Consider the following 14,013-nt stretch of genomic DNA (forward strand, 5'->3'; position numbering starts at 1 on the left):
TCACTGCGGTGGCTTCTCTTGTTGCGGAGCACGGGCCTCAGTAGTTGTGGCTCGAGGGCTCTAGAGAGCAGTAATTGTGGCGCACGGGCTTAGTTGCTCCATGGCATGTGGGATCTTCCCAGACCAGGGATTGAACCCATGTCCCCTGCATTGGCAGGTGGACTCTTAACCACTGCGCCACCAGGGAAGTCCCCAAACTCCTTTCTAATCTTAATATTGATTATCTTCGCCGACATCACCCATTGAAAGTGTACCATTCCGTGGTGTTTACTATATTCACAGAGTCCCTTGACCATCATCACCATCTAATTTCAGAGCAAGAAGAAACCCATACCTTCCCTTTCGCCCTCACCACCCACCCCCATTCTCCCCTCCTCCCAGCCCATGGCAACAACTGATTTTACTTTCTATTTCTACGGGTTTGCCTGTTCTCAAAAACAGGGCTTTTCTGTGACAGGGTAAGTCATCCCATTGTGTGGAAGGAGAGAAAAATGCGGTGAAGTCAGGGCCCCATGGGAACAGGCGGCTTGGGAGTGGGGAGCAGAGGTGGAGTCTTTCCCCCTGCTCTAGGCTGCCTAGGTCCGGCCCCTGGGAAGCCAGTATCCACCTAGAGGTGCAGCAAGAGAGGGGCCGGGACAAGGAGGAGAAGGACCCTCCAGGGAGAAAGCCGGGGTGCTGGCTGAGGGGCCTGGGATGGGGGCACGTGAGCCTTCAAGGGGGCTGGTTGAGGTCAAGGCTGTGTCTGTCCACCTGCATCCGTCCACCTCTCATCACTGAAGGAGCCAAATCCCTGTCCGTCCCCCTCCCCACCGTCCGAGTACTTAGTTGAAGGTGTCATTGTTTCCTGCCCAGCTCTTTGATTTGGGTCCTTTTGCCCCTCGTGCTCAACTTCCAACAGGTGCACCCTGACATTGGAGAGAGGAGCTAGAAAGAAATGGGGAGAACAGAGGAGGGCAGGGCGGGAGGGAGAAGCCGGGAGGTGGAGTGGGAGAGGAGGTGGGGAGGGAGCGGCAGGGCGGGGCTCCATCTATAAAGGGTGAAGCCTGCTGGCCTGGCAGGCAGGAGAGCTTGGGTCCACTCCAGCAGGTACCGGCTCCAGGGACCCCACTGGCTTTGGTGAGTCCTCCCCCCGAGACCAGCAGCAGGTCCCTCCAGCACACTTGTCCCCATCCTATGCCACCTGCCTCCCTGGCCGAGGGCCCTGGCTTGAGACGGGGGTGCTCCCAGTGTCTGCCACTGTCCATGTTGGGTCCTCATCAACCACCTACCCCCACCCTTCCTAGTTAACCCTCAAGGCGCCGGAGGAAGACCAGCCTGCACTATGAATCCGTGGCTCCTGGTCTGCCTGGTGGCCTGCTTCGTGGGTGCCTGGGCTCCCACTGTCCACGCTCAAGGTACTGTCTCAGACAATACCTACCCTCCCCCCCTGGAGTCCCTCTCTCCCCATCCTTCTTGTGCCTCCCCTGCCATGTGCCTGTCTCCTCCTCCAGAAGCCTCCCCCATCCCGTCACCACTGAATTCATTCTCGGGTGGACAGCTCCCCCCAGCAGGCATGCAAAAACTCCCAGCATTTGTGCAGCTCCTTGGGGCTGCAGTGTCCTCAGCCCCTCCTTTCAGAGCCCCTGGGTGCCTCCTCCACAGTCCATGACCCAAGGCCTCCCTCTGGACTCCAGCCAGCCCAGGGACTGCGGGCGGTGGGGCCGCTTACCCCCAGGGACACACTGCAGTGACCTGAACCTGCAGAGCCAGGGGTAGGGGTTGAGATCAGAACCTTGGGAGGCCAACAAACATGGGTCTCCATCTCAGCTTCCCCTACTCCGGCTACCTGTGCGGTCCGGCTGAGAGTTGCTACTCAGCGTTTATGAGCCCCAGTTTCCTCATCTGCAAAGTGGGGCTCCAAACTCCTGTTGCAGAGATGGGACATGAGGATCCGATGGGCTGATTCCTGCAAAACTCTCGGCCCAGTGCCTGGCAGCAACACTGATAACCATTACTGTTATCAATGGGAAATTCCTCTCCTCCCCTCCCTAGCTTAGGCATTTGAGGATATTGGTGACCAAAGGTTATTCTGGATGCCCCCAGTGTCCCCTAGCTCTGCCGCTGTGTTCTGCATCCCAGTTGGCCCGAGGAGGCAGCTGAGCCCCAGCAGCTGGCCAAGCAGGGCCCCTGGCCAGGTGGAAGCCCCATGGCCCCAGCCACCTGCCCCTCATTAGCTCTGAGAGGCCCTAGCCCTGCCCCCAGCAGACCTTACCCTTTGCCCAGGAGGGGGCTGGGCTTCGTTCCCCTTGTCCTGCTATTAGAGGCCCGTTTCAGGCGCCAGGCCCAGCCTGGGCTCATTGATACTGGGGCCAGAGGGGCCCCCAGCCCCGGGGAACTGCCTGCCTGGCACTGCAACACAGGGTCCATCTGACTCCACTGCCCCTTGCTCTCGGGGTCAAGGTGGGGGATGGAGGGAGCCTCCAAGCCCTCCCCACGGCCCTCCCAGAACTGAGATGTGGCCCCTGGAGGCACGGGTGGGCAGAGGGACGGATCCCAGAGGACCTTGAAGGCCCAGCACCGTCTCCACATTAATTTATCCTCTGCTCATTCCACCTGCTCATTCTTCCAGAACCTTCTGGCACCAGCACCTCCTCCTCCTCCTCCAACCACGCCCCCCTCCCCTTCTCAGGGTGCTGCACCCCCTCCTTGCCCTCCGCCCCAAAGCAGGAATGGAAATGGTCTTGGTCCCCCATTTATTTCGTGGTCCTGGGCCCTACCCAGCAGGGGCCTGCGGGGCCCTCTCCAACTCCCGGTTCCTGTCCCCTTATCAAGGACCAAAGGTGAGGCGAACAGCCTCCTTACCGTCTGGGCCGTCCCCGGGCCTCCACAGGGCGTGGGAGGGTTGTGGTGGGCATGGGAGGGTTGTGGTGCGCGTGCGGGCTCGCGGGTGCCCAAGGCTGTGGGCGTTCCTGAAAAGCGCATGCGCAGCCGCACGCACGTGTAGAGACGCGAGCCTCTGGGCGGCTGTGTGGTCGCAGGTGCTTTTGAGGACTGCTGCCTGGCTTACCACGGCCCAGCAAGACGGTCCATGCTCCGGTACGCCCAGAGTTACCATCGCCAGGACGTGAGCGGGAGCTGCAACCTGCCTGCGGTGATGTGAGTGGGACCATGGGGGAGGGGGTGGGGACTCTCACACAACTTTGCTCCCCGCTTACACCCCCATCCCTGCAGATTCTTCTTCCCCCAGAAAAACAAGATGGTGTGTGGGAAGCCAGGGGCCAGGTGGGTGCAGATTGGGATGAAGATCCTGGATGCTCGGAAGAAGACTCAGTTAAAGCCCCACCACGGCACCCGGAGAAACTTCCAGGGTGGGTGAGACCCCAGCCCAGCATCTAACGGGCCGACCCTCCCTGCTGCGGGCCCCTGAGCTTCTCAACCCCCAAAGGAGAGGATGGCAGGCCAGCATCTGACAGCTGCCTGCACCCCAAGGAGTCAGTGGCTTGTGAGTGGGAAGCTGAGTGAACGTGCAGCTTTTAGTCAAGACACTTTCAATTGCTAGAGATGGAAAATTCAAGCAAATGGGAAACTCATTGGCTCAAATAACCACCCAATGGGCAGCACCAGGCTGGGCTGGATCCAGGTGCTCCAAAGGTATTGGTGGAGCTCTTATCTATTTCTCTTGCCTTCTCTCTGACAGTCCCTCATTCTGGGGTGAGGAAGTTGAGCTCTGGAACCTCCACACTACCATTGTCGAAGTTTAGCGGTCCCACCAGAAGCAGCAAGAGGAAAACCTCTCTCCTGACAGCTAATCCAGGTCAGGACTCTTGAGCATGTGACCATTCCTCCCCTCATCACTGCTGAGGAATGAGGGCTCCTGATCAGCCCAGACTGGATCAGGGGACTCACCTCCAGGACCACGGAGGGCTGGCTCTGTGGTCAGCCCCACAGATTCACACGGGAAGGTCCTAGGGGGCTGTTCATTACCCTGCTCCGGCCCAGGGGACTTCGGCAAGTGCTGAAATGAAACGCCAAGTGTGTGGACCGAAAACTTCACGGCCCCTGACTCCACTCCAGCCCCCCTCCCCTGCCGATCCGCCCCGTCCCTCCTGCAGGACCATGAGCCCGCGCTTCTCTAGGATCAGCCAGCACGAGATGGGCTGGACCTCTGTATGCCACAGTTATCACTGCAGCCTCAGCTGCCCCAGCCCCTCTGTGCTTCAGGGCAAATCTCAATCCCCGCACCTGAGGCTGCATCAGTCCCCTCCCTGTCACCCCTGCTACCTCCTGCTCCTCAGATAGCTGGAACAAGGGAGCTCTGTTATTTCAAGCCCCGTGCCTGCTCGAGGCACCAGAGTCACACCTGCCTGGGCAACGATTCTTGGAAAGAACCATCACTATAGTTGCCTACCTGTAGGGACACACCTGCCTGTGTCCCTCTGGGTCTTTGCAAAGCTTCAGTTCTCTCCCAGAATGTGCTTCTCTGTAACTTTTAAATAAACCATTGGTGGGATGTCATTCCTGTCTCTGTCACCTTTCATTGTGGGGTGTGAGTCCCCAGCCTGTGTTGAAACCCACGTGATCCCCTCCCACCCCAGGATCTGTGCTCTCAGCCTGGGGTGCTGAGCACTGGGGCCTGGGGCCAGGGTGCAGACTCAAAGGAACTTCCAGACCCCACTACACTGTGTGGGTACCCAGAGCAGATGCCATAAACTCTCTGAGCCTCGGTTTCCCCGCTGTAAAACAGAGGTGATAACACTGCCTGCCTCATACAAGTTTGTGGGGACTAAATACACTACCGTTTGTGACATACAGCACACGCACAAGCTACATGTTAACACAGTGAATATCCCATCCACTGAGCTCAGCCATCAAATTCAATAGATCCAGTCCAACCTGGAGCCAGGCAGGATGGAGCCAGGACACTGGCATGGCTGCCCAACTTTGAATCTGGTTCTTCTACCTGTAATCTGGTGTCACCTCGGCCAAGTCACTTAACCTCTCTGAGCCTCAGTTTTCCTATATGTAAAATGGGGATGAGAATAACAGTATCTATTCCATGGGGTCATAGTGATGATATAATAGGGAAGAACTTTTTATATTCTATTACAAGTTAATCACTAAAGGGATGTTGCCTATAAGCTGAAATTATACATAATGGCCCATCTTGGGCCAGGAACCCTGCTTCCCAGGTAATGAGCACTAAGCTAAAATACCTTTGTTTAGCTCACAGGAAACATCCAGGCCAGGCCCACCTGTGAATGTCTGCAGGAAGGAAGAAATGAACACATCCCCTCCAGAAGCTGACCAGAACAAGGACATTGGTTTGACTTTACTCCCTCCCCTTTTAGTATAAAAGAAGCCTGAATTCTAACTCAGGCAAGATGGTTCTTTGGGGCACGAGTCCACCACCTTCTCAGTTTGCTGGCTTTCTGAATAAAGTCGCTATTCCTTGTCCCAAAAACTCGTCTCTCAATTTACTGGCCTGTCGTGTGGCGAGTAGTATGAACTTGGACTCAGTCACAAGGACTGAATGGGTCAGTAATTGTACAATACTTAGAATGGTGCCTGGTACATAGTATGGGGTCAGGGATCATGAGCCATTATTTTGTTTGTTTGTTTTGTTTTTTGCCGTACGCGGGCCTCTCAGTGTCGTTGCCTCTCCAGTTGCGGAGCAAAGGCTCCGGACGCTCAGGCTCAGCGACCTGGCTCACGGACCCAACCGCTCCGCGGCATGTGGGATCTTCCCGAACCGGGGCACGAACCTGTGTCCCCTGCATCGGCAGGCGGACTCTCAACCACTGCGCCACCAGGGAAGCCCCTCATGAGCCATTATTATCAGTAATGGTGAACCCACAAGGGATCCAAAGGTTGCCACTTGCAGCCTGGCTTTGTGCCAAACTCCCAGGTCTGAAGTTGGCAGAACCTACCTGCACCCTGGGATGGTGTCCCCCACCCCCAGGTGCAGGATGGTCTTCACCCACCTCTCCCGTACACACTTTCTCTTCAGAACCCTAGGCAGAAGTGCATCCTTTCCAAAGCTGCTGCCCTCCTGGGGCCTCCTGCTCCCCTGCCACATGAGCCTTGCCCGGCCCTGCCAAGGGCAGTGTCTACTTACTGCCAGAACTTGCCAAGGGACAGACTTAACCCAAAATAACTTTATTGTTGTCTCTGCTCCTGATAGAAAAGCATCCTCAGAAGCCTAGCCCAGCTCCCCGTGGGAATGAACATGGCTGCATGTCAGCAACTCTGGCTGGGGCCCCGTGGGCCCTTCTGCTGGGAGGGACGAGCCTTAGGCCCACCCTAGCCACCTGTCCCCATGTCCCGCCAACCCCCAGGGCTGAGCCCCCGTGCAGTGCAGAAGTTTAAGCCTGAGACTGACCAGATACAGTGAAACCCAGGGCCCTCTTTGACCCTGGCTGTTGAAGTGGAGGGGGCACGCCACAGCAACTGCCAGCTGTCTCCAGGAAACACCGAATGGTGGGGTCCCTCGGATAGAGGCTGGGCTCGCTTGAGGTCATAGGATAGCATTTCACTCTTCCTGAGTTTTGGGGTTCCACCTGGTCGGCCACTGCCGCCGGGGATTGATCCCTCCCAGCTCTAGTACCTCCTGCCTCTGGAGAGGAGGACCCCATAGGGACCCTGGGGCCCATTGACGCCAGGGTTTGTCAAGGATCTCCCGGGGGGCGGGGGGGGCAGGGGTGTAGCAAACAGAGTGACATCCTGTGGAAGGAGGCAGGGGCGGGGCAGTGCCCAGGTGGTGAGTCTGGGAAGCAGGCTGCAGGAGGGGCCTGGGGCCAGGTGGGAGGTATGGGTGCCTCTGGACTACAGCAGCTGCAGCTGCACCTTTAGCCGCAAGGCCCGGCCTGCCAGCCACCCCTCAGGCTGGGTGCCCCAGGCCCCAGCCACGCTCACCACCTCCAGCTGGTAGGTTCCAGGCCCTGGCCTCCGACGCCCCAGCTGCAGGGAGCTGAGGCCGTGGAGGTGATGCATGCGGAAGAAACCTTGCTCGTTGCCACGGGCAATGATGTAGCGGACGCGGCCCCCCAGACCCTCCAGCGCCGGCCGCAACTCCAGGATGTGCTCGGCCCGGCCCAGGCGGGAGAGGTTCAGGCCCAAGGTCAGCAGAGCCTCCGAATCAAGGCTGGCCAGGCTCGCCTGGGGAGAAAGACCAGGTGGATGATGGCAGGGGCTGGGAGAAATCAGAATGCGGTGGGTAGGGGGCCAAGAGGAGAATTTTAGGCAATCTCTAAAATGGAGGAAAACATGGACCACTCCCTGCCCTTGACTCCTGTCTAGCCCTCCCCACCCACAAGGACAACGGTCAGCTTGGGCTATAGTAGAGGATGGAGGTGGAGGCTGGTTCCCAGGTGAAAAGGAAACTTTTTCACAGGTTGACTCCAGACCCCTTGTTTCAACTGAGGGGGCTGAGTTCGATCCCTGCCAGCCTGGTGGAGGAAATGGAGAATTTTTCCTCAGATACCCAGAGTGGGAGGCAGTCAGATGGCATCTGGCCCCAAAGCACCCAAGGTCACTCAAAGGTGGTCTGGGGTGGCTGGAATTATGACCAAGGGCCTTGCAGCACGAGCCAGCCCCAGACACAGTGAGAGAAACACAAGACCCTGCTGGGCCATACAGAGGAGCTGCCCAGTAGCTATCCGGTTCCTGGAGGCTGGCTGCACTTCCTGCATCTGGGCTCTCTGAGAGCCCCCCTGTGTGCAGATGACAAACCCCTCTTTATCTGAGCTCCTCGGAATGCTTCCTGGTCCTGGCAGCCAGACAGGGCCCTGAATAAGCCAGCAAACCTCAAAGGCAGGCTGATGGGGGCTGGGTGATGTATCCAATCCCACAGGAGGTTATCTGTGCTTTCTTCTCCTTTGCTCTGGGCAGAGCTGTTTGTTCTGCCTAATTTACATGCTGATGGAGTGTTTTGCTGTTGCATGAAAGTGAAAATTATTCTTGTTTCCCATCCCTTCACCAGGACTGTTGCTCAGACATGTGCTCTTACTGACACCTGCTGGCAATCTGTGGGTATTGCAGGCAAAGCCACAGGACCCAGCCTGCCTCTGCCCAGATCTGCTTGTGTCCATGCCAGGAGCCCTGACAACCTCTCTACTCACTCTTACTGAGCAGCAAGGGCTGGTGACACAGTGGCAAACCTGACAGACACTGGGCCCTATCCCTGTGATGCTTACAAAAATAACGGTAACAATGGGAATAATATGTACGCTCCTTTTCCCAGAAAGGGGAAACAACTAGAAGGAAAAGGAAAGCAAAGGAACATTCATATTTAGATAAGCTAATATTGAGAGCCCCTCAGACGCAGCATTCCTGTCCCACTTCTGCCTTCATTTTTTCCCCATAGCATTTACCATGTATCATACTTATCACGTGTTACAAAATATGATGTGTTTTACATATTTCTTGTCTATTAGAATATCAGTCCTATGGGGACAGGGACTTTTTTTTATTGTGTTTTATGTGTTGTTCACTGTTGCTCCATTTTTTTGGTGGTTCGCTATGAGTCCAGCACACAGTAGGTGTTCAGTAAAATCTATGGAGTGAAAGAGTTTGGTTCCAGATGTGGGTAATGGCTTCTGTGCTCGGTGATTTGTTTTTGGAAGTAACAGAAAGTAATGGCCTCAGAAGGTGGTGGCTGCAGAGGGGCCCAGGATGACTGCCATCCTGCTCTGCCAGTTTTTAGTTCTGTAACTTGGGCAGGTGACCTAACCTCTCTGGATGTCAGTTTCCCCATCTGTAAAATGAGGATGATAGTGGTCCCTACACCTCCCAGGGCTGTCGTAAACACTCAGAGGTTGTGAATGAATGCAGAATGCTTGGAGCAGCACGTGTATCCAGCAGGTGCTTAATAAATGTTTAGCTTTCAGATTCTTTGGGGCACAGTGGCAGGACCAGCCAGCAGTGGCCTCAAGGACTTTTCAGCTGAAGGACAAGCAAGCTGAATTTGTGACAAAACTGCCCTCCCTGCACAACCTGGTGGGGTCAGGGTCATAGCTGGAGTGGCCCCCAGGGGACAGAGGGACTAAACCACAGGTCTGCTCTGCTGTTCTTGAGAGCATGGCGGATAGGGTGGGGGAGAGACAAGGAGGGCTCAGGAGGCCTGAGCATAGCTCCAGGAGCATTGTGGGTGCAGGAAAGAGGTGCAGAGGGTCTGAAGAAAGGGGATGATGGAAGGGGTTAAGCCAGCTGCTCTGAGCGCTATTGGTGCTAAATCCAGAGGGGCTCTGAGGGAGGGCTGTGCCCGCCAGGAGGTGACAGGTGACAAGTTCCAGGGTGCAGGCAGGGTTGGGGGGCCCAAGGCATTTTTCTTGCATTGAAGCTCCATGGAAGGGATCCACGGGAGGCATCACACCCAGGGCCTGTGTGGGAGATACCTGACTTCTCATCTGGAGCAAGGTGGGATGCTTGGGGACCTGTGTCCCCCAGAGAGCCCCCAAGGGGATTCCCCAGGCTGAGGAACTACAGGAAGACCCAGAAAGGCACCATGATTTAGGGGACAAGCTGTGACATGGAGCCTGGTCCTCTTACCCCTGGCCGGTTCCCTGGCTGTCCCTGCCACTCACTGTGCCCCATGCCCAGTGCATTCCCCATGGCACCTGATAGTCCCCATGGGGGCTGCGCCGTGGCCGGTCACGAGGGGGCTGGCCGTTGATCTTGCATTCATAGCAGGCTTCGGGTGAGAGCAGCTCCTCCTCATCTGGGGCATCCTGAGGTCCAGGGCTGAAGCCCAGGCCAGAGACACAGTGCCTGGGCCAGGACAGGGGTGGGCAAGTGTTCAGGGCAGGCTGATGGGACCTCCCCTACCACCCTCCCACCCCCTACACTCCATTTGGAGCCACTCTGGCTGTGGGGGCAACTACGAGTGTACCAAGGTGCCAGTGCAGATTTGCATGTGCCTACACGTGTGTGTGTGTGCATCCCTTGGCTTTCCTGGGTGTAGGTGTGAACCTGCATGCATGCAGGGGTGTAGGATATACCTGAGTGTACCCAGGGGCACATGCGCGTATGAGCCTGCGTGCACCCTGGATGCTGACATGCGCTTGCACGCATGTGCACATTGGGATATATGAATGAGGGTGCCCGGGCATGTTGGCACAGGTGTGAGCCTCACACACACTCACGTGTATTACAGGGAGGCATGCATCCTGCACTAAGCACATACAGGACAATTACTCCACGTGGGGTGTGAGCTTGTGTGCGCACAGGTACAGATGCCACTGGGCCTCTGCACCCATTTCTCTTTTTTGTTTTGTTTTTGTTTGTTTTGTTTTGGCCACGCGGCACGTGTAGCATGTGGGATCTTAGTTCCCCGACCAGGATCAAACCCACGCCCCCTGCAGTGGGAGCGCAGAGTCTTAACCACTGGACCGCCAGGGAAGCCCCCTGCACCCATTTCTCCATGCACAAGTATGTATGTGAACGTGTGTACAGGCCCGTGTGTGTGTGTGTGTGCGTGTGCACTCCCAGGGTTTGGGTGTTTGTGTCCACCCCGCTCAAGCCCCTCACCCTTGCCCAGCCCGGAAGTAGCCTCGGGGGCAGCCGCACAGGAAGCCGCCGGGAGTGTTGGCACAGCTGTAGCTACAGGGGCTGCCCCGCACCGCACACTCATCCACGTCCTGGCAGCCCCCGAGGGCCTGGTTGAAGTCAAAGCCGGAGGGGCAGACGCAGCGGAAGCCGCCCAGCATGTTGTGGCAGGAGGCGCTGCCGCAGGCCGCGGGTGACAGGACACACTCGTTCTTGTCTGTGGAGGGGGAGGAGGAGTACAGGGGGAGGGGCAGGGGACAGCCTTCGCATCTCCAGATCCCTCTACCTGCATCCCTCCAGTCCCCACGTGGCAACTCTGGTTCCTCCTTCAGAGCCCAAGGCCAACGTCAAAACCTTCATCAAGCTCCTGGTGAGCTTCTGGACTAGGTCTGCTGTCCCCTACACTCCTTTATCCGCCCCCCAGCCCCACCCCACCCCCCGTCCTGTCATTCTCCTTTAAAGCATTTCTCAAAACTTCCCAGGAATGTTAAACGGTGGGATGGTCTAGAACGAGGTTTCCCCACCTCAGCACTATTCTCATTAGGGGCCATTTCATTCTCTGTGATAGTGGCCGTCCTGCACACTGCAGGGTGTTGAGCAGCATCCCTGGTGTCCACCCACTAGATGCCAGGAGCACCCAGTGCCCAGTTGTGACCATCAAAAATATCTCCAAGAGGACTTCCCTGATGGCTCAGTGGTAGAGAGTCCTCCTGCCAATGCAGGGGACATGGGTTCGTGCCCTGGTCCGGGAAGATCCCACATGCCACGGAGCGGCTGGGCCCGTGAGCCATGGCCACTGAGCCTGCACGTCCGGAGCCTGTGCTCCGCAACGGGAGAGGCCACAGCAGTGAGAGGCCCGCGTACCGCAAAAAAAAAGAAAGAAAGAAAGAAAAAAAAAAAATATCTCCAAGACACTTCAAAACGGTGCCCAGTTGAGAACCACTGGCCTAATTAATCCCTGTCTCCCCCGAAGGACTGGACAATGGGAGGGCAGGGATGGAGTCTGATCTCAGCTCACTTCTGTATCCACGGGTCCTGGGCAAACCATTGCCAAAGGAATGAATAACTAATGTGGAGCAGCCTGAGAAACAGGGATTGGCAGCAGAGGCAATGGTCTGCAGGGTCCCCAGGGGACAAATGCCGAGGGACAGAGGAAAAGATGGAGAACTTAGCTGAGGACCCACCAGGAGGGGCAGGAGGACGAGCTGGAGAGAAGGCAGTGCCGAGGCAGTGGGAGGGAGGGGAAAGCTGAGTCACAGAGGCCGTGGGTGGAGAGTCCAGGAGGGGCAGGCAGTGGTGCCCAGAGCAGAGGAGGTGGAAGGTGAAATATGAGGAGGGGTGATGGAGAGGATGCAGGAGAGTGGTCCCTACATGGGTACAGAGTGAAGGCCAGACTGCAGAGGAGGAACAAAGACAGGTGGTGAGGACGAGGCTGTCATTGGGAGGCCCCGGAGCAGCAAACAGAAGGGTGCAGTGGGCAAGGTTGGAGGGGAGGCAGAAGGCTAGTCCCCCAAACCAAGGGTGCCTGCAACAGCTATGACAAAAGATGCAGCATGCACGCACCCATTTCCGTTGCCACATCCATGGCAGACGTCACTAATCAATCCCAGCACCCCTTTCCCAGTGATCACAGATACCGTCTCAGAATCTTTCTCCACTGAGCCCTCCAGACCATCACTCCCTAATAAACGGCCACCACTTTGCCAGGCTGACTCTGCAGACCCTTGACTCCCCAGCCTGCCCAGCAGCAGGGAACTAACTACCTTCCAGACCAGCCCATCGGACCTTGAGGTACTTGTGCTTATCACAACATCCTGCCATGGGGGTGGTTCCCAGTCTCCCGCTTTGGACAGATTCTGGTGGGGGGGTCGGCTTCCTCCCAGCCCCCACCACTCACCCACACACTGGCCCCACTGGGAGTGTGGGGTGAAGCCCTGGGGGCAGCCACAGCGGTAACCCCCCAGCTCGTTCTGGCAGCCGTGCTGGCAGCGATGAGGCCCGTCACATTCATCCACATCTGTGAGATGCCGAGAGGAGAGAAGGCTTGCCAGGCGGCCCTCAGGACCACCCCCAGGGCCTAGACCCCACCCAAAGCCTGGTTCTACCTTTGCAGCCATGGCCTGAGCTGTCCAGGGTGAAGCCTTGATAGCACTCACAGCTGAAGCTGCCTGGGGCATTGTGGCAGTGTCCACGGGTGCCACATGGGCCAGGCTGGGCCAAGCACTCGTCATTGTCTGCAGAGGACATAGAACGGGCAGAACATAGAACCTTCTGGTTATGGGGTTCATGTCAGGCACCACGATACCAGGCCTACCACCTGATCAACTGTTCCAGGCAAATCTTTTACATATATATATATATATATATATATATATATATATATATATATATACACACACACACACACATATTTTTTGGTTGCACCATGCAGCTTGCAGAATCTTAGTTCCCAGACCAGGGATCGAACACACAGCCCCGGCATTGGAAGCATGGAGTTTCAACCACTGGACAGCCAGGTAAGTCCCCCAGGCAAATCTTAACCTCTCTGGGCCTCAGTTTCCCTCTCTGTGAAAGGAGATCCATAACAGTTCCCACTTCACAGAACTGTCACAAACACTTGAGATCACGCACATATAGGACTTTGAATCTCATCTCTACCACCTCAGTGCTGTGTGACGTAGGGCAACCGACTTACCCTCTCTGTGCCTCAGTTTTGTCAGCTGTAGCATGGAGATGATAATATCTACCTCATTGTGTTTTGTGAGAATTAAATTAACCTAATCACATGAAGCACTGGGACAGTGCTCAACCTAAGAGTAAAAGATTAACAAAACCCCTTTTCCTTCTCTGTGGGAAAATGACCTGGGGTAACTGTTGCACTCTGTCCTCATGGAAACCTGACAATTGTGGGATGTCAGCCAGAGTTATGGATTGAATGTGTGTGTCCCCCCCACCCCACTCCCAATGCCACCACTGCCAAATTCCCATGTTGAAACCCTAACCCCCAGAGTGATGGTATTAGGAGGCGAGACCTTTGGGAGGTGATTAGGGTTAGAAGAAGTCATGAGGGTGGGGCCCTCCTGATGAGATTGGTGCCCTTATAAGAAGAGACACCAAAGAGCTTTACTCTTGTTCTCTCCCTACCATGTGAGGACACAGGAGGAAGGTGGCCATATGCAAGCCAGGAAGAGGCCCTCATCAGAACCTGACCCTGTTAGCATGTTAATCTTGGATTTAGAGCCTCCAGACTGTGAGCAATGTCTGTTTTTTAAGCCACCCAGTCTATGATATTTTGTCATGGCAGCCCGAGCTAAGACAGGCCTAGTTATCAGGCAACATTGCTAAGGTGGTCATGGCCCATGGTGGTAAATTGCATTGGGATTGGGGTCATGGAGAATGAACCATACATTTCTAGGGGGAACCCTAATTTAGGCTTCCTTGACTATGCAGATTTTTTTTAAGTTTTAAAAATTTATTTTATTGAAGTATAGT

General features: G+C 56.1%; 2 protein-coding genes across 2 annotated transcripts in view; one reads left to right on the forward strand and one right to left on the reverse strand.

Moving 5' to 3' along the window:
* Positions 1-1,242: 1,242 nt before the first annotated feature.
* On the forward strand, positions 1,243-4,286 carry CCL25 (C-C motif chemokine ligand 25; the record flags this gene model as incomplete). The annotated part of the gene is given in 5 exon segments (XM_082621247.1): positions 1,243-1,277; positions 1,279-1,394; positions 3,018-3,135; positions 3,211-3,347; positions 3,677-4,286. Coding segments are annotated over 5 exon segments (537 nt in total). The 3' UTR covers positions 3,808-4,286.
* Positions 4,287-6,801: 2,515 nt separating this feature from the next.
* FBN3 (fibrillin 3) overlaps positions 6,802-14,013 on the reverse strand; it is a gene marked incomplete at both ends in the record, with an annotated part of 58,778 nt that continues 51,566 nt past the window's right edge. Inside the window, 5 exons of the mRNA XM_082623234.1 lie at positions 6,802-7,134; positions 9,594-9,744; positions 10,504-10,738; positions 12,419-12,538; positions 12,627-12,755. Of these exons, the coding sequence (XP_082479360.1) occupies positions 6,802-7,134; positions 9,594-9,744; positions 10,504-10,738; positions 12,419-12,538; positions 12,627-12,755 (968 nt within the window). The remainder of the gene's footprint in view (positions 7,135-9,593; positions 9,745-10,503; positions 10,739-12,418; positions 12,539-12,626; positions 12,756-14,013) is intronic.

The sequence above is a fragment of the Mesoplodon mirus genome (genome assembly GCF_964341445.2).
Source record: "Mesoplodon mirus genome assembly, chromosome: 5".
NCBI lineage: Eukaryota > Metazoa > Chordata > Mammalia > Artiodactyla > Ziphiidae > Mesoplodon > Mesoplodon mirus.